This window comes from Triticum aestivum, chromosome 2B, assembly GCF_018294505.1.
Source record: "Triticum aestivum cultivar Chinese Spring chromosome 2B, IWGSC CS RefSeq v2.1, whole genome shotgun sequence".
Taxonomy (NCBI): Eukaryota; Viridiplantae; Streptophyta; class Magnoliopsida; order Poales; family Poaceae; genus Triticum; species Triticum aestivum.
Genome location: NC_057798.1, coordinates 326,741,640 through 326,762,015, shown reverse-complemented (window position 1 = coordinate 326,762,015; position 20,376 = coordinate 326,741,640). Strand labels below are relative to the sequence as shown.

At 45.6% G+C, this 20,376-nt stretch overlaps 1 protein-coding gene and 1 long non-coding RNA gene across 3 annotated transcripts in view; both read left to right on the top strand.

Moving 5' to 3' along the window:
• The window catches only part of LOC123044850 (mediator of RNA polymerase II transcription subunit 33A), a 103,774-nt gene that overhangs the window by 20,514 nt on the left and 62,884 nt on the right, over window positions 1-20,376 (top strand). The window contains exons 1-2 of one of the 2 annotated variants that reach the window (XM_044467721.1): window positions 12,741-12,766; window positions 13,366-13,476. The exons of the other annotated variant lie outside the window; for it this stretch is intronic. Coding sequence (XP_044323656.1) covers window positions 13,454-13,476 — 23 coding nt within the window. The 5' untranslated portion in view covers window positions 12,741-12,766; window positions 13,366-13,453. Of the gene's footprint in view, window positions 1-12,740; window positions 12,767-13,365; window positions 13,477-20,376 lie in introns of those variants that run through there. 2 annotated transcript variants of the gene reach the window in all.
• Window positions 2,315-4,873, top strand: LOC123044852 (uncharacterized). The gene is made up of 3 exons (XR_006420571.1): window positions 2,315-2,368; window positions 2,611-2,836; window positions 3,863-4,873. It is a non-coding gene; the product is annotated as an uncharacterized lncRNA (long non-coding RNA).

The window sequence follows — 20,376 nt, the reverse complement described above, 5'->3', positions numbered from 1 at the left end:
AGAGGCCGCTCGGGAGGCGCTGGGTGCCCCGCCAGCCGCCGGCCGGGGGCTGGTTGGTGTAGCCCCACAACTTGAAGACGAAGGCCGCCTAGGGGGCACCCCCCTGCCGGCAATGACAGAGAAAGGATCGCCGGTGCATCCCTCGTCTCACGGGCTGAGTCGCGGGGAGAGGGAGCAGGGGGCCCGGTTCCGGGGCACCCTCACGACGTCGCGGTAACTGGAGTCGCCCCCACGCCCTGCGCAGGATCAGGGCGCCGGAGGCTGTGCGCGGGCGTCAAGCTGGAATCCTTGGGGACGCCTGCTTCCCGAGGTTTCGCCTTCGTGGGAGCCTTACAAGACCCAAGCCGTGAGAAAACGCGGCGCGCAAGGGGATCAAGAGTAAAGGTACTCACTCATTGGCAGCCACGTATCTCCTCGGCTTCAGTGGCCGACGGGAGCCATCGTTGCGGCACGGGGACCTCTTGCTCTTCAAGAGCGACTCAAGGCACAGGCGGGGCCGACCGGACCCCGACGGGCGATCCTCGGGAGGAGGAGCGCTCGGCGGGGCAGCCGGGGTAGGGACCCCGGGGGCAGGGGCGCGCGGCGAGATCTTCTGGCTTACAGCTCCGGAGCCATTGGTGGGCTCCTCGCCGCCAGCAACCACTCTAGAGCCACCACCCTGGGCATCAGGGGCCTCTGGCCTCCGGAGCTTGGGGTCGTGTCAGTTCTGCGGCGACTCCTTCCAGGGCCCCAGGAGCCTCGGCCTCCTGGGCCACTAACGACGCCGGGCCTCCGGAGGAGCCCTCGACAGCTGCTGGAGGCGCGCGCCCCCTGCCTCCACACTCGGGGCGCACGCGGCAGGATCGATCAGGAGAGGAGCCACGAAGACGGGGTTCTTGCGGGGCCCCTCAAGGCCCTCTGGAAGCAACCCCCACTCGTCGAACAAAGCATCTGCCCAGCGAAGACCGCCTTGTTTGAGCACAGATAGAGAAGGCAGCCACCCCCCGGAAGGTCAGCGGGCTCGGGCTCGCCGGTCAGGAGTTTGAGCACCATCAGCAGCCATGGCCTCTGCATCCTCATCGGGTCTTCAACGCCCGCGAAGTCCCACATTGGGCGAGAATGGCGCTGGATGGGAGCAATGCGCTGCCTGACGAATTCCTTCACCACCATTGGCGCCGTCACTTCCAGTTCCTGGAGCCTCGCCAATCTCTTCCAAACGAAAGCAAGATGCCGGTCGGAGAGCCTCTCGTGGCACCAACCGGAGCTAGGCGAGGCCAGTGCCCCAGGAGTCAAGAGCAGGGGGCTGAACGCGCGGGCATCCATAAGAAGCCACTGCTTCCGGAATCCCTTCGCAGTTGGCGAGAGCTCGAAGTCGATTCCTGAACCAGCGGTTGCGGCCACAACTTCAAAGGTCGCGCACCTGGAGCATTGGCGGGCGTCGACCAACTGAAGCAAGAAGTGGTGAAATAAGGCCACGGAAGGAGTGATGCCGACCATGGCCTCGCAGAGGAAGGCGAAGACGGCGAGAAGGATAACAGAGCGGGGGTCCAGATGCAGCAGGTGGATCTGGTAATGCGATATCACAACATTGAAGAAAGGGGAGAAGGGAGGAATCAACCCCGCGAGAAGAGCATGAAGATAGATGGGGATCTCGGTGGCGCTCATCTCTTTCACTCGCCAAGATGTAGGGCGGACGGCCTTCGCCCTCCCCTCATTCGAATCGGCGGCAAGCGCATGGCGAACCTTGTCCAGCCCCTCCTGATTGATCACCGTCGAGTGCTCAAGGGCTGGCTCCAGGGCCGGCGGAGGACCGGCCGGGGCGAGCGGCTTCCCCTTCTTCTTCCTCGGCTTGGGGGCCATGACGAGTGTATTCATCTAACTGTTGTTCCTCTTCTAGCCTGCAGGATCGCGCCACTCAACCCCCGAGAGCACCAAAGAGCCGCCTCTCAACACCTACAAGCCCAAGGGACCTTACACAACCACCATCGTCTCGGTAGAGCAGGCAGTAGGTCATAACGCTCTGGGAGAGACGTGCCATGTCATCATCAACCATGCCGGCAATGTGACATACTGTGAGGGGCAGAGCTATGAGATTATTCCTCGGGTAATTGTCTAGCCGTTTCCACCATTCTCAGTTTTCCATTGTTAGAATGCTGAACAGGGAACTCTTGGTGTTATTAAATAGGAGGATAACATATCAAGTTACCACGTACTGAAAGAAATTATGTTCAAAACTTTATACATTAATTTGAGTTCACTGAAACATGGCTTGAGAGTGCTTCTGGGCTTGCACGCGAATGACGTTGGGTGGCGTGCGGTGCTCGGGAGACCGCCACCACAATGAAGGCATGAACAAGCTGGTCCATGCATGGTTCTGGCTGTACCACAGGTAGGATCGCATGGTATCCTTTCCACTTCCATCATGTTTCAGTTGTGCCAATGCCTTCTTATGATACAAGATTGCAACAAATGATTACAATCAATAGTCATCTCTGTTATTACCTTTCTGTAGATGTATGTTCTGTAAGTTGATCTCAGTTCATCTGGGTGTTCTTTTAGGAATAGCTCACGGTTGTGTTTTCTGGCACCAATATGTTTAGGTTTATAAAGCTAAATGAGATCTATATATAGCAGGAAAATATGCATATAGCCCAGATGTGGTGATTTCAAGATGAAAGGAAGAGCTGAGAAGCTTGAGAGAGCTGGAGGAACAAGGAGAAGCTAAAAGGATAGCAGAAGATGAGGCACTGGGGAGCTATTAGACATACAATGTTCAACCTTGGTTGCTGAGGATAAATGCAAAAGAAAATCATCAAGGCTATCTTGCATACCATGGCTCTTTGAGGTTCACGTTGAGGTCAGTTTTAATCTCTTGTAATTCAGTGTATTCTGAAAACAATGAACCTTTTATATTTATTCCGAGTCACCTGTCTAATATTTGTCATGAATACTCCCTTTGCGGGGATGTGATGCCACCGCTCCACTCCTCGAGTCACCTGTCTAATTGCTTTGATCTTTGTATTTTAGTACAGACAAGAATAGCTTCAATGACATCATCTCAAATCATCAAGTTGTAACTTCCCTCTTGAGTGGGTCTTGTATTTTAGCAGGCTTATATTTGAAATAGTTGAGGGCCACTTGTGTTGTTTCTATATGGGTGCACACCAAATTAAACCTTCCGAGAAGATTAATGTGCTCATGATTTACCTTCTGAAAATGGGAACTTGTGATCCTTCTGCGTGTGATGAGCTGGATATGAAAAAGAATGATGTAGATCTGCAGCTCTATAATCTGAACCGAATTAGGTATTCATTTTAGTCCGTTGTATCTTATATCTTGGTATTCCAAATCTCCATGTGTGAAGAAATATTTTTCAGTCAAAGGATTAATTTGTAAAATTCTCTGCTTGTATATCCTATTTTACTGTTCAGATTTTTCCTAGAGATTTGGGCTGGCAACCAAAGATGTTCAGCCTTAATGGCTTGTGATATATTATCATGTTTAGGATAGACGAAAATAAGATTGCAAAGGTACATTATTTTCCTGAATAAACTAAATAGTGTTACAAATGGTGATAAACATGGGTAGTTTTCACTTCTTTTATTACTGCTGAATCATGATATAAAATGCATGTTTTCTTGTTTTATACCTTCAGTGTGGATTATTACGTGAGTACCTTGTCATTAACTTTCTTTATTTAGGACTACTTTTTGTTTCATATTCATACTAAACTTTTCTCAGGATACTAAAATTTACCCTTGCACTCAATTTTTCTAGAGCTAATAAAATATCTCGTTATAGTGAAATTTGACTTTTACTATTTTTTTGTCAAGATACTCAGTTTTCTTATGTTAAAATTTATCTTGTTACTGAAATTTTATAGGAACGAAGAGCTCAAGATTTTGTTTTGTTCATGAAGATGCATAATCAAGAGGAACCACGAGGATTCCTAAGAACACTTGAGGTGCAGCAACATCACTTAACCTTTTCATGTTACCCTAGATGATTTATCATCCTTGCTTGCCCCTCCCGACAAGGATTCATATCAAGAGTTCAATACTTGTTGGGGGTTCCTCGCAATGCACGCACAGAGAGGCATAATTTCTTTGCTTCCCCCATCATCTCTGCAATAATATGGCGTGCATGTGCAAAAAGAAGGATCTGATGGTCTACTAAGGGCTTATAGGAATGAAGAGCGGCTTATCTTCTTTACGTGTTTATCTGGTAAATATTCATCTCTCAGGCAATACAAATCGTATGGTTACAAGTTCAACAACAACATGGGGAGCACTGGCGTGGTAGTCCGACGGTAGAGGGATGGCTGGGCAACAGCCTACCGAGGAGTTGGAGGGAGGGCTTGATTGGGCCACACCTGTCCACGAGGGCTCGTTGGTGGACTAATCAAGAAGGGGGGAGGGGCTGGGTGTATCTGCAACACGCGGTTCCGGCTGGTGTGCTCCTCGGCGGTGTCCGGGACAGGTGGATGTGTGGGCGGCTGCGTGTGTGAGTGTGCTTCGGTGATGCGTGAAGAGGACGCGGGGTGGCCAGTGCGGTGCCCTGGTGAGCAGGTGGTTTGATCCGGACGAATTTGGCCATCGTGGCTCGACGTTGGACTTGCTGGTGCATGTTGTGCAGAGCTCGAGAGGTTGATCCGGGCGAAAGCTTGTCTCCGGAGTTTCCAAGAGCCGGTGATGGCAAAGCTTTCGAGTGTCGTTTCCTTCCTATGGGCATCGCCAAGGTATTCTCAGCCGCAATTTATGCTGCTTCGGAGGAAACTCTAGAGTGTCGTTTCCTTCCTATGGGCATCGCCGAGGTATTCTCAGCCGCAATTTATGCTGCTTCGGAGGAAACTCTAGATTCATGTGATCGGACGATGACGGTGCTTTGGCATCATATCCCTCTCCAGGGTTTCATCTTCGAGCTATGCATTAGCATGCTGGGCCGATGGAAGATGGAAGCAGATGCATTTATAACAAGGGCACTGGCCACAGGTTTACAACGACTTACTGGTTGTACTGATGGAGCAGAGTGCATATTTGTGCAGAGTCTACAAAGAGTAACTGAAAGACTCGACTGATCAGATTTGTCAGGAGGGCTTTCTTATTTATGTATCCAATTTTATGCATGCCAGAGGAAGAAGATCAAGGTATGTATATATAGCTTGATTAGACACAGTGGTAAATTTCTTATGCTTTTTTGGCCTGAATCATCTATTCTGTTGTGCGTACATGTACTACACAGTGTATTATTTTTTGGCCTGAATCAAAAAATAATTCAGTCATTTAACCTTCTCAAATCCGGATCATGTACTACACAGTGTTGTTTCTTTTGCCTACAAGCATCACGCACACCTACCAGTAGGACCTGAATGATGTGCAGAAGATAACAAAACAAGTTTACAAGTGTTACCGAAATTTCCTTAAGTTCTTTTCTCCTATGATTTACTGAATGCATCCTTGTGTTCTGTAATTGTGTAAAAAATGGCATCTTTGTGATGTACTTTTATTTAACTCAGCTCATTTTTCTCCGTATTGTACTTCTAAAATTTGCCAAGTTTCGAATTCCGACTCAGAGTGCTTATTCATGTTCTTTTTTTTGTTAGCTTTTAGTCAGCTGAGTTGAAGAAGCAAGTACCTGAAGAAATGGACAGATTGACATTTAAAAATCCTGAAGATATGAACATACAATCTTGCTGATTCATGTGTACTAGCCTGCTCATTCATATAGTTTATAATCTGAGGAAATATTTGCCGTCTATGTTAACCTCCAGTCTTGTACTGCTGAAGGTTGTAGTTTGTGTTGTATCATATGTGGGCATGTTCTTTACTTCAATCTAGACTTACGTGCCTTTGTGTTAAGTTGTCTTACATCTCAAGTTTTGTATTTTCATGTTTCATGAATTATGTGGGTATGTGGCAGCCCACATAATACCACATACAGTATGTGGGCAGCCCACATAATCCCACTTAAATAAGTGGACATATGTGGCAGGAAGTGGGCAACTGCAGGTTGTCCCACCTACAGGCTGAGTGGAAGAGAGTTCGTATTTGCCGTTGTATGATGAAAACTGGATGACATCTTATGATGAAAACTGGATGCCACCGTGCTTAACGTGTATTTCTAAATAAAAAGAATAATTTGATCAATCTGTTCTTATTTTTGTTATTCGATGGCAACTCATGGTTATTCGGCTTTTGCCCGTAGCAACGCACGGGCCTTCTACTAGTGCTGTTAATGTTGCTGATTTGTTCTTTTGTGAAATTATTCGCTTGCATGGTGTGCCAAATACTATTGTTTCAAATCGTAATACTAAATTTCTTAGCCACTTGTGGAGATGTTTATGGGCTAAGTTGGGGACTAAACTACTTTTTAGTACTACTTGTCACCCCCAAACTGATGGATAAATTGAAGTAGTCAATAGAACATTGTCTACTATGCTTAGGGCTGTTTTGAAGAATAATAAGAAAATGTGGGAAGAATGCTTGCCTCATATGGAATTTGCTTATAATCGTTCATTGCATTCTACTACTAAGATGTGCCCTTTGAAATTGTGTATGGTTTTCTACCTCGTGCACCTATTGATTTGTTACCTCTTCCATCTTCGGAGAAGGTTAATTTTGATGCTAAACACCATGCTGAATTGATCTTAAAAATGCATGAGTTACTAAGGAAAACATTGAGTGTATGAATGCTAATTATAAGCTTGCTGGAGATAAGGGTAGAAAACATGTTGTCTTTGCACCTGGAGATCTTGTTTGATTACATTTGCGTAAGGATAGGTTTCCTAATTTGCACAAATCAAAGCTAATGCCACGTGATGATGGTCCTTTTAAGGTGTTAGAGAAAATAAATGATAATGCATATAAACTTGAGCTGCCTGCAGATTTTGGGGTTAGTCCCACTTTTAACATTGCAGATTTGAAGCCTTATTTGGGAGAGGAAAATGAGCTTCCGTCGAGGACGACTTCATTTCAAGAAGGGGGGGATGATGAGGACATCAACACCATTGTTACACCCACAGCCCCTACTGCTACATATACTGGACCAATTACTAGAGCTCACGCACGCCAATTAAATTATCGGGTACTTTGGTTTCTTGGTAATGATTCTAATGTTCACGAGAATATGATGCTGCCTAAATTGGATACATTTGTTTTGCTTACAAATGAAGGACCTGGCATGGATAAGAGGGAAGAACACTGGAGCAAGACCAAGCAAGGAGATGGTGGCATGCGCAAGGGGAACACGAACGGAGTTACAAGTGATGATTTCAGGAGTTTGAAGCCACCATAATGAGTGCATCAAGCCTTGGACGAAATATACAAGATGCCACTTAATAAATTTCGTCCAGAGGCTATTCTAGGTGCTGCGTCACCTTATTATTGGGCCAGGCCCATGTAATTTCGAAATACATAATATAGGCTATTTTTAGAGTCTGCATGTGTGAAGAAACAAGAGATAGGGTTGGTTTCGGACCCCTTCCCCAAGGGCCACGAAATCCCCCCCCCCTCTTCCTCCATATATACAGCCCTTAGGGCACCGTTTAGACTTTGGGTTTTGTTTAGATTAAAAGTTCGCCATCGCTGCAACTTTGCATACTTCGTTTGTGTTCAGCGACCAGACCAAGACGTCACAGAACCCCACCTTCGTTAATAAAGCTTTCCTCTTATATTTGCAATATCCAGATTGCAATCTCAGTTTCTTGTTTGTTCTTCGTTTGCTCGCAGGAAACAGACCCTTGTGGTCAGGTTGATCGTGCTCCGGCGTGGTCAATAACCCCTCAGAAGTTGGTTTAGCGATTGTTAAGGCGCGACGTCTCGCACCTTTGTAATCGGATCGTCAAGGTCGACTCCCATAGAAAACGATAGTCACCATCTCATCGAAAGACGGGACACCTTTGCCTCTATCAGCTACACATGTCACGGTAGTGCAAACAAGCATAGATGACGAGGTTCTCAAGGTAGGTTTCTGTGTGCTTTGGCTGTGGCTTGTACCTTTTTTCTCTCTATGTTCTTCCGGATTTGACCAGGCGCCGCCACAGTTCCCTCGGCCGTAATTGAACTGCACATCTTCCTCTCCATTGCCCCACACGGGAAAAGATGCACCTCTAGCTTTAGCTCCCAATAAATTGAAGCTACTCAAAGTCCAAACAGAGGTATCATTTATTTCTCATTCTTTTGCTTGCAACTCAGTTTCAGGATCCTCTAAAGCCGACCATAGTTTTAGTATCATGCACTCTGTATGTTCTCACCAAATGCTCTATAAAACACTTCTGCTCAGTAGGATGGTTATTACTTATTTATTGAACTAGAGTGGTGAGTGCATGATTGGTGTGCTATGGTAATTGACAGTTAAAAATTAAAATTTTGGGTGTGCCTTTTTACTAGCATTTACGTCGTTTATGTACATGTTGCTGATGTGCAACATATATAGGTCCTTTTTGTTGACAATGGTAACCCTAAGCAAGGAGAACAATGTTGTTTTGATCAGAAATTTGTGATATTTTCTGCACTGGTATAATGAGAAAGAGGAGAACGTATATTGGGTCTTGTCATGGTAAGAGACACTTTTGTATTGTGCATATATTTCTTGTTATTTGTTTCAATCTTGTTCAAGTTGATAAAATATTTAGACGTTGTCCCCTACCTGAGTCTCCGAATGAATATGTTGAAGTTTTGTTTTGCTGATCTGATAATATTCTAGCTTAGCATTGAAAATTGACATCATTCATATATGCATCTTCATTTTCTACTTATTTATGATAGAAGTTTTTTATCTTGCATTTAAGTTTGTTTTACTGACTTACAGAGAGAGATTTGAATCTTGTATTATATATTGGCCAATGCAATCAATCTAGAAAATACATTCCTCTCTTGTAGACTGACGAAGAGAGCGCCATTTAAGCAAGAAGTTGACACGAACTTTGCAGTTACTGGCAATGTGAAGGTAGTCCGGTTGATTCCCTCATTCCACTAAAAGCTATTAATTCAATGATGATAGTGAGATTGGAATCTTGTTATTCTTGTTGCTCTTTTTAGATATTGGAATACACCGAACCCAGATTTTGATCATGGCTCTACTTCAGGTGCCTTGTGATGCTTATGTAGTTGTGTGTAAAAGCACTCTCTTATTAGAAAATAAAAAATCATATCCAATAAATAGCACCACCAGTTTGTGCTGTAACTGATAAGACTCTTGTCTATCAAATATCAATTAAACACCTGCTCGACGCAATAGAGTAGCATAAGAGAAATTAGCGAGATCTTATGAAGCTTAGAGAATGTACAAATTTGTGCAGCTACATAGTGAACTATATAAGAAACTTCACAGTATTGTTCATAAAGTTTTGAATGTCACCCCTGCCCTTGAGACTACAAGACTTGGAAGTAGTTCTGGACTTCTGTCATTGAGCTCCTTGCTCTTAGCTATTGATAAAGCCTAATCTACTTCAGTATAGCTTCTGAGTGTATAATTTTATTATGTGTGAATATGCTCGTTGTTTCCATCTTGGAGAAGTAAAATCTTATCAGACTACGCATACACAGATTGTTCTGATAGTACATTATGAAATTTTATGATATTTGCAAATAATCAATTCCTCATGATTTTTTATGCCTTTTCTTTGGATTTTTTAGAGAAACCCTTGTTATCTATCGTTGGAAACTTTTAGATCTAGAGATTGCACATGTGCTAGAGAACTCGTTTCTTTCTTCTTCTTCTTTAGATCAGGCTGAAAAGCAAGTTGCTATGGAAGTGAAGTCGATGATTCAGAATGAGAAGAAATTCAATGGATTTATTGATGATAATGAACTTGAATTATTTTGGCCAACTATTTCAATAGCTGGCATTACATCATCCGTTATAGCTCTTATTGAGAGAAGAATGTGTGGAAGGCATCTTGAAAGAGCACATGCAGAAGAAGTCACTATAAAGAATAAAGTTTTTTTAGAGTGAAACAATGAATTCCATCAACTCCCATGTCTCGAGTCCTTCATGTTTTCTTCACTTTAATACCCGACTTGATTGATCTTCGTGGAAAAGTCCCTGCTCTTGAAAACCTCTTGCACACCATTAATTGAGCGAAAGCTGGCAACCGAATGAAAGAAGGAGATTAACGCCCTTGGAAGGGCTGCCACTAAAAATAAGCTAGCTAAACAAACATAAAATATGAAATCTGAGGAAGAGCAAACAGGCAAGAGACAAATGTCCGCTGAAGTTACCACACGAGAAGAGGCGGCAATTGTGGGCTCGGTGTAACATAGGCTTTGTAGTTTTTTTGATAATTCATAGATTTGTAGCTATGCGGAACACCAGATGCATTACAGGGTGGCCAGGGTGGACCTCGGCCCACCCTGAGATTTTGAATCAGCTTATGGATCTATTACTAGGCCAGAAAGAAAAATTGGCCCAATAACCCTTACCGCCTGAGCACACACACATCACACTCTTGTCCAGATCGAGCCAGGCAATCACCCGCCTCGTCCCGACTCCCGAGTCCCAACGCCAGACGCCCCCACCATCGCCGGCTCGCCGCCCTTGCCGGTCACCTGCCGGAGCCTAGCCGCCGAGGAGGATCCATTCTTCCTTTCCCGCTCCCCTACGAGCTGCGTGCGCGTGCGCCCCTGTCCTGCATGACTGTAGCGCTGTCCCCCTGCCCCCGAGTGCCCAAGTCCGGCGAAATCAAACCGTCTTTTCTGAACTTCCCAATTTTTTGACTTAAGGTATGAACTACCAATTTCCGATTCGCAATTTCCAATTTTACGTTTTTTATGTGCTATGCTATCCAGTAGATGAACCGAACACATACAAACTTTTGCACACCATTTTTGGCCCAAACAACATTAATTGAAAATTTTAGTGTGTTTGTAAGACCATATTGAGTTGTTTTTATGTGATATTGGTAATTAGTTAGAATAATTATGTGTCATATTTCTTATGAATTTTTTTAGGGAACGAACCACCCTGTTCTCAAATGCTAGCTCCGCCACTACCCATAGCAATGCCTCACACTGATGCACGTTTCTTATGAATAATTGTATTTTATTAATTAGGTTTTCATATATTTCATCTATGAATTAAAACAATACAAGTTTCAGTTAAGACGCCTAATACAACATGTGCTGCAAGTAACTAAATTTGAGTGACATGAGGTGATTGTCCATATACCATGGGGATGGATTGAATGGGAGTTGAGAATCTTAGAATTCCAATATTTGACTATGAGTGTAAATTGGGCAAAATTGTGTCGTCTCCTATGTACGCAGAGTAATTCTGCTTTTATCCTGCAAATTTTTAGTCGTGCTAGATATGCTCATTACAGAGCACATGCTGTCATTTGAGGGTGGATATTCTACCTGAGTGTAACACTCGGGTTTTCAAATTCCCTAGCCCAAGCCACTGATCATGTAGCCGCCACAATCAACATTCAGGTCCGGACCGGCGAGCAGCGTGGCGGCGCCCACTCGGCTCCGCCGAAACGACAACAGCCCACGCGGAGGCATCTCTCTAGGTTGTGCGGCGGCGACGCAATGCTCATAAATTTGGTCAGCTAATATAGAGAGAGCAAGACTTCGACTTTAGTTTCTGAAGATGATGAAAGAATTTCAGTTAATTATTTACATCTCATTTTCCAACCCGATTATCATCAGAGTGTAAACTGTGTCTTTGAGTTGCGTGTAGGTTATTTGTATGTATTGAATTTCTACAGTTATATTAAGATTCATATTACAAAAACTTATAGGTTATGACCGGATATCCCAATGGACAAGGAATAAATCTTGTTCAGATGCATGGTGCCCACGGGTGACTGTTGATGCGAGCTGGTGCTGTCCCATTGTGGCAATACAGATTTGAAGGCGGGGTAAAGGCTAGTGATGACATCGAGAAAAATTACGACGAGCAAGGCAACGACATTGTACAGTAACACGATCATGTGTGTGCCCTCTATGTGGCAGCGACGGGTATCCATCGAGCAAGGACAACAACGCACACATACATACATGTTTAAAATGGTGCTCGAGGCCGCAGGGCCGATCTGGCATGTGGATGGTAAATGTCTGATTGTCAACACTGGATTTTGAACGGTTCGTTAAATTTAGAGACGTTAGTTTTACTTTACAAAATATTCATGACTTATATGCTCTTCTATCAAGTGTGAGTGGAGGAAGGGTGAGTGGGAGAAAAAAGAGGCTCGAAAAGATGAAAGAAAAAGTTATTATAAGATAAGTGTTGTCGAGTCAATCAAATATATGCATTGTATAGTAGCAACGCACGGGCCGTTCCACTGGTTACATATTAAAGTACACTCACTGGAGGTGCGGTGGGCGAAGTGGGTACACCAACAAACAAACACCAGGAACAACATTCCACATATACCCCTTTCTACTATCACCGCGCCTACTACATTGCCTACAGCGAACGAAGCCACCACACCCCGCGAGAGTAAGCCGCTTCGCCGCAGCCGAGGGCGAGGAGGCGGGGCCCGCCGTTCAACATGGCGTCGTTGTCCTCGCCGTGGTTGAATGGACCGGGGAGTACACGAAGGCGGCGCAAGCGGAGGCGCTCCCGCCGAATGAGTGGGCGGCGCGGGTGGCCACAGCGGCGGCAGCCGCGGGGGAAAGAGGGGACGTACAGTTTTCGGCGGGGCTGGCCGAAATGCTGGCGCGCGTGCTCCTCTCTCGGGAAAGCAGCGGCGTCGCCCCCGCCGCGGCGTGGAAGTACGCCGAGGCTGCCCTCCGCCGCGCGCCTCGCGTCACCCGGCGCTCCTCCTCACGCTCCTCTCCTCAAGGTACATACAGTACAGGATGGTAGGAGAGGGGAATGCGCTTGTGGTCCCTGCGTGGTGTCTGATGGAACCTGCATTTTGCGAATCGCGACCGAAACAATGCTAGTTCGGATCTAGGAGTTTCTCTTGGACATCGAATGGTTGGAGTTAGACGTGGAAATGGAAGAAAACTTTATTTGCCGTACTTATTGTAGGCAGGTGATATCGTTCCCTCAAAAATGTACCCCCTCCGATCCGAATTAATCGACCATATATACAATGAAAATGGACATTGTATAGAGGTTGCGTCATTTAATTCGGATTGGAGGGAGTAGATTTTTTTTTTGCCGTGCGACGAAAATGCACAGGGTACATCTGTGGATGAGTAGAGGCAGATGTACTGTCTTGCCTCTCTAATCAATACTGAGTTAACTGACCGTTCAAGTTCATATTAGCTGAATTATACCAGAAAATAACTTGTGTTTCAGAGCACTCACTTTTTTTTTGCGAAAGTTCTGAGTACTTAGATAACAGGAGCAAAATCAAGCACGTGTTTGAATGACAGAAATAGACTGTTTGCAAGTATTATATTGATGGGTTCACTGTGTTCCTCCTCCTTGAAGGGTCATTCCTCAACGGGTGGCAAGGCCAACAGCGTATCGACTTTATTTGGAGCTCTTGCGGAGACATGGATTCAAATTATGTTTTCAGATGAAAGCGGCAAATTCCAACAAGTAACCTTATCCCAGTCACTGCATGCTATAGTTAGTTATACAATTTTGTGATATTAAGTTTTGAAATTACACCAGAAGCATATGTATGCTTGGGTATGAAGTACTTATAATTTGAATGTATACCAGTCTTCAACCTTTATGCATTATACTCTACACATCCGGACCGGGCATATCCTTGAGGATTTGCAAGAATGTGTTCTTCAAATGGCGTATAATCTGTTGATGTTATGGAATCAAATTTTGAAAGGGGGTGCCTCTTGTAAGGTGGTTAGTGTTAAGGAGTGTTAGTATTAGGTCTATGAGGCCTATTAGGCTATATTTCCTTTCCAAGTCTATGTAATATATATACACCCCATGGGCTATCAATGTAGGGCAAAGCCCTAGGTGGCCCAGTCTTCCACACTTGGAGGTGGACCAAGAGAATAACAAGAACACAAGGCAAACAAACACTCGCACAAGATCCAATCACACATGCACTCTTTCCACAAATGAAGCAGCACAAAGGTTGTGGAGGAGCAACTCCACCTTGCTGCAGCAACACTGAGAAAAGACCCAATCAACCGTCAAAGAGAGAAGAGCCAAATCACTAGAGCAAGCAGACAAGCATGGGAAGGAGAGAAGCGATGGTGGGGTTGCTGCCTTGTGGATGGAGAAGCAGATTTGGGAGCAAACAGATGCAGAGGAGGAGCAGGCAAGCAGCCAAGCACATCTACAGATCTACCTACAATGCCAGGAAGAAACAGAGTACTAGGAGGGGTAGAAGAAAATTCAGAGGAGGCCGGGGTAGAAGTGAGATGAGAATGGGAGCCACACCTTGCTGTTACGCCAGAGTTGGAGGGAGAGCTGAGCCCGGCGAGGAGGGGCACAGATCGGAGCTGTAGAGGAAGGAGCCGCCGCCAAAGGTCAGAGAGGAGAGAAGGAAACCCTATCGGGTGGATTGGGTGATTGGTTCGATCCTCTCTGTCCCGCCCTTCGCCTTATACCTGTTCGCACTCGCGCGCGAGCCCAATATTTCCAGCAAAAGCCCGCGAAAGCTTCCCGCGTGGGCCACTTCTTTCCCGCTTGGAAGCAGCCCATGGCGTCCGATCTGGCCCAAGGCGCCGCCCTAACGCGCCTAGGCGGACGATTCAGACGCCCTAGGGATCTAAAGCGGACGCTTTTACGATGATGTGTAAGGCAGGTTCGACGCCTTGACATCGGAGGGCGCCCCGACGCTAAGGCGTCGCCTAAGCGACGCTTCACAGACGCCTTAAAAACAGAGGTTGGTGGGGGTGTGTACAACGGCCTTACAATGAAGGTTGCCGTACACTTGATAAGTGACAATGAAGTTTTTTAAATAGGTCTAGTCACCTCGTTGGAGCGCGACCTACGTCCTATGAGGAAGGGTTGTTGAGAGTGGTGCCCGGGGCATGCGACACTTGGAGTGCCACCATTTCCGGAGTCTGACGACTCTCAAAGTGGTAAGGGTAGTGCCCGACGCACGGTGATGGAGGGCAAAGCCCTTGTGGCCCAATCTTTCATAACTTGGAGGTGGAGGAAGATGAACACAAGGAAGAACACTCGAGAGAAGATCCCAATCACATATCCACTCTCTAGGCAAACCATACAAGTAATACCACAAGATCCATAAGCAAGAAGGGAAACAAGTAACAAGGTAAGTTATTCCCAAATCCATTAGGGGAGATGAGGTATTGGGGGTAGTCTTCTCCAAATCTACAAGGGGAAGATGGATGTCTTGATATTCCCTTGGGATTCTTCTCCACTGGAGGTCTTGATCTCCAATGGAGAGGATAGATGAGCGAAGCCTTCTTTTAGTTTGTCTATTACACTTTGCTAACCCTAAGACATGCAAGAGATATGAAATATATAGGGTGGTGGGAGGTAAGGGACGAGCTAGGGGTACAAGGGTCATTAGCCCACCATTCTGCGCGCATGCAGGTTTGATGTTCCGACATGGGTCAGACATATGGTCGGAGATTATGTTGGAGCATCTGACCCGAAGACATAACGTATGTCAAGGGTCGGATGCTAGGTTGAAGGTTGGGTCGGGTATTTCCGACCCATTGTCCAACCTCCATGTGTTGCTCGTTCTCCCTTGAGACTCTTCCTTCTCCATGATAGCCTGCCTTCATTCCAGGCTTCTCCATTCTTGATTCCGTCACACCTAATGGCATTTAGCATTCCAACTTTAGGTAGTAACCATGTCTCATTTGAATGTAAAGGGATTTCAAAGAGGAGCGAGTTTACCTCGGATTCAATAGCACGTGCGCAAGCTCTTGTCAATGGTCCACTTGGAGGTATGGGTGTTGGTGTAGAATCCATGTGATGTCCATGGGGTGCTCCGCACCACATGGAACACTCGAAGTGTCTCCACTTCTGGAGTCCCACGACTCCCTACTAGTCTGAGCCTTACTAGGTTCCTCAAACCTCTATTCTCAGCCTTGCTAGTTCGCCGGGGAAGAGCTAGAAGGGGAGAAGAGAGAGTGACCCTCTTGAATTCATTCAAGCAGGCAGTGAGTGATTTACATGCCCATGTGGAGCCTTATCTAGCCTAGGGGGTCATTGACAAATGATCAACGCTACCCTTGAAAAGAGAAGGTGATAGGGTAGAACTAAGGTAATCTTCTATCCTTTGGCCCATGTGCCTCTAGTTGGGTTAGGAGGGGGAGGGGGATGGAGGTCCACTAGGGGGAGATTCCCTCCACTATATGAATGCCTTTTTGCTTGGGATTGTGCCTCTTCGCTCCTTCGCCTCCATCTTTGACTTATTCTTTTATGACCTCTTCTTCCGTTGACTTGTTGACGACATAGACTTTCTTGGTTTTTCGCTGACCAGGGTGGTTTGCTTTGACCCATGGGAGTTTTGCTTGAACTATCATTGCCCTCCTTGTCTTGTGTTGACTGGCCTTTTGACCACTGATTTCCAGTTACTCAACATGTGCAAAAACTTTCTGATGGCTTCATTGTTTTTTAGTGTTATGCACTAGATACTCGTCCGGGAATTTGAATCTGGTGTGCAACTTCGATATGAGGGAGATTCCGCACACCCTCATTGGCTTTCGACCCGAGGTTGAATTCGTTGATGCTCATGATTTCGCGTAGGATGCAATTTAGGGCATTGGTGTAATGGCAATGCGACCTTTTGGGGACTACTAAGAAGACCCTTGATCTCCACTTTAGTGACCACAATCCTATCAGTGCGAAGGTTGTTTCGGGACCTAGGCTTCCGCTGCCTCTTGGTTGTCCAAGATGGTCCCTTGGTTGGTCCTTTGTTGTGATTGGTCGCATCTTTAGGACAATTGGTGTTGGCGTGGAACCCATCATGATCATTAGTTCTGGCGCCAGACCTATCATGACCACTAGTTTTGTATTCCTGCCAATCCGTAAATGGGCTCAGGTTGTCTAGACCGTCATTACGCTGTGATTGGTCGCCATCTTTAGGACAATTGGTGTCGGCGTGGAACCCATCATGATCATTAGTTCCAGCGCCAGACCTATCATGACCACTAGTTCTGTACTCCCCAATCTGTAAATGGGCTTAGGTTGTCTAGATCGTCATTACGCAACGATGGAGCTATGTCTTTGTCGTTCGTATGTGTCATTCACGAAGAAGAGGCTGTGGTGACGGCTTTGTCTCCGGAGATTTTCAGCCTACATGTTAAATCGATTGGAAAACGTTAAAATTCTATATAGAATCCATATAATTACTTAAAAATATGTAGGAAATCAAAAGAATTACTTAAAATACCTATAGAATTCAATAGAAATTTTGGCACGACCTTTGCAAAAAGTTGTCCATATGGAGAGCCAAAAATTTGACAAAACACTTAACGTTGGCACTCATATATATTCTGTGAAAAGACATAGCGTGAAATTCATCACTAGCAACAAATTTTTGCCTTGGCTCGATCGCTGAAAAATCACACAGAAAACATGTAGAACGTCGGTTCGACGTCTGGTTTAATATCACATATCATATTAAAACCATAGCCGGTGGTGACGGAGTATGGTCAGATCCACGGCGGGCGGCGGCGGAGCTAACACACACGTATTTGGTGTCCGTGCGGTCGATTTAGTGATTTTTCACCTAAGTCCCGTGTGCATTGGTTCATAACAACAACAACAACAAAGCCTTTAGTCCCAAACAAGTTGGGGTAGGCTAGAGGTGAAACCCATAAGATCTCGCGGCCAACTCATGGCTCTGGCACCTGGATAGCAAGCTTCCACGCACCCCTGTCTATAGCTAGTTCTTTGGTGATACTCCGATTCTTCAGGTCTCTTAACAGACTCTTCCCATGTCAAGTTCGGTCTACCCCGACCTCTCTTGACATTCTCCGCACGCTTTAGCCGTCCGCTATGCACTGGAGCTTCTGGAGGCCTGCGCTGAATATGCCCAAACCATCTCAAACGATGTTGGACAAGCTTCTCTTCAATTGGTGCTACCCAACTCTATCTCGTATATCATCATTCCGGACTCGATCCTTCCTCGTGTGGCCACACATCCATCTCAACATACGCATCTCCGCCACACCTAACTGTTGAACATGTCGCCTTTTAGTCGGCCAACACTCAGCGCCATACAACATTGCGGGTCGAACCACCGTCCTGTAGAACTTGCCTTTTAGCTTTTGTGGCACTCTCTTGTCACAGAGAATGCCAGAAGCTTGGCGCCACTTCATCCATCCGGCTTTGATCCGGTGGTTCACATCTTCATCAATACCCCCATCCTCCTGCAGCATTGACCCCAAATATCGAAAGGTGTCTTTCTGAGGTACCACCTGCCCATCAAGGCTAACCTCCTCCTCCTCACACCTAGTAGTACTGAAACCGCACATCATGTATTCGGTTTTAGTTCTACTTAGCCTAAACCCTTTCAATTCCAAGGTTTGTCTCCATAACTCTAACTTCCTATTTACCCCCATCCGACTATCGTCAACTAGCACCACATCATCCGCAAAGAGCATACACCATGGGATATCTCCCTGTATATCCCTTGTGACCTCATCCATCACCAAGGCAAAAAGATAAGGGCTCAAAGCTGACCCGTGATGCAGTCCTATCTTAATCGGGAAGTCATCAGTGTCGACATCACTTGTTCGAATACTTATCACAACATTATCGTACATGTCCTTGATGAGGGTAATGTACTAATTACCGTGGAATTAAGCTGATGAGCCATACAATGAAGCCATGGGAGAGAGTCACTGAGATAGCCGGTCCCAAGCCCGGGTAAAGGAGGAGGGTTGTGATAGGCTTGGCGAGCCAACGTAAAAACTCAACGACTCTTATGGAGATGAAACCCGCGTGCATTGGTTCATATATGAGGTAATTTACTAGTTGTGAGGGAAAGAGGGACAATGCCACTAGTAACAAGTAAGATCGCGCCACTAGTAAGCTATTGGTGTTTTAGTGTATTTAGGATATTATTGGTGTTTAAAAATCTGAAACTTTGTGTGGTATCATTATATGACTTATAGATGCCGTGATAAATTTTTGAGAGTTACATAGACATTTTGATCTCAATTGCTTAGAAACCGATGGATATCCGGGAAAGAATTGTTGTTTTCAAGTGAAACTGTTAGGGTTTTAGAGAGAGCGATAGATTTGCTTCTCATTTGACTTTGAATTTCTGTTTACATGCAATATGCACCATATTAATTTGCATCTAGAAATTTGGGAAAATTTAGGATAGCTTTGCTATTTCTTTAGAAATAAATGCAATAAACACATCATTTGTGTGCCCTTTATATTCAACACCACAAGTACACTTGTTAGTGACATTCGTCATCAATTGGCGCGCCATTGGTATCCTTTAGAACTTTTGTATTATTTAAGGTTATTCCTGTTTGTCGGCCATTAAATGTATTTCTACGTATTTGGATTTCAAAAAAGATACAACTTGATGTATATATGCATACAAGATCGATCGGATGCAAATATATGTTTACGACACACCGTTTGACAATCTTCTCCACAGTATGTATACCAAGATAGATCTGATACAAATATGTTTAGTTAAGTCCGGACACAAAGGGATACAATAGTTTGATAATATAGTTTCTCAAGGTCGCTTGACAATCTTCTCAATCTTGGTCTTCCATGTACTTTAGCCCCGTGTTCTGACTCTTTTCTTTTGAAGGGACCACTTGTCTAAGGTAACGTAGTTCTACCCCTAGGGATCCATTTTGTACCATCGCCTTCTTCCGCTAGGTTGTCAAATTGGTCAAAGTTGTCGGAATCGGGGCTTCGGGGACCCAAAGGCTCGAATTCTAGGGTGCGCTCGTTCCTACCGTCCTATCCTTTCCTGCAAACTAACCACGGCGAGGCTACGGCGAGAGCGGGCCGGTGACACAGCAGTTACCCAAGTTCGGGCCACTTAGTGTAAAACCCTACTCCTGCTCGGTTTGGGATTGCACTGGTGAGAGAGAGTGAGAGTACAAGGGTAGAGGATCAAGTGGTCGACCTCCTCTACGGTGGCACCCTGCCCTCCTTTTATATCGGCCTTGGTCCTTGAGGGAGTCCTGGACTGGGGGGGTCCTCGGGCTGCCGGCCTATCTCTCATGGGCCGGACAGGAGGGCCGCACTATGAACTGCTAGAAGACCAAACTATGAGGAGACTCCGTATCCGGACAGGAAGCCTTTGGTGTCTTGGTGTGTCCTCCAAGTCAAGAGGAGAAGAATCGGCATGTTATCCCTTCCTTGTAACCGACCATGTGTAACCCTAATACCCTTGGTGTCTATATAAACCAGAGGATTTAGTCCGTAGAGGCTAGAACAACAACCATCATCCTGCTCGCCTAGGGTTTAGTTCATCTGATCTCGTGGTAGATCGACTTTGTAATCATCCTATACACATTAATATAATCAAGCAGGACGTAGGGTTTTACCTCTTCGAGAGGG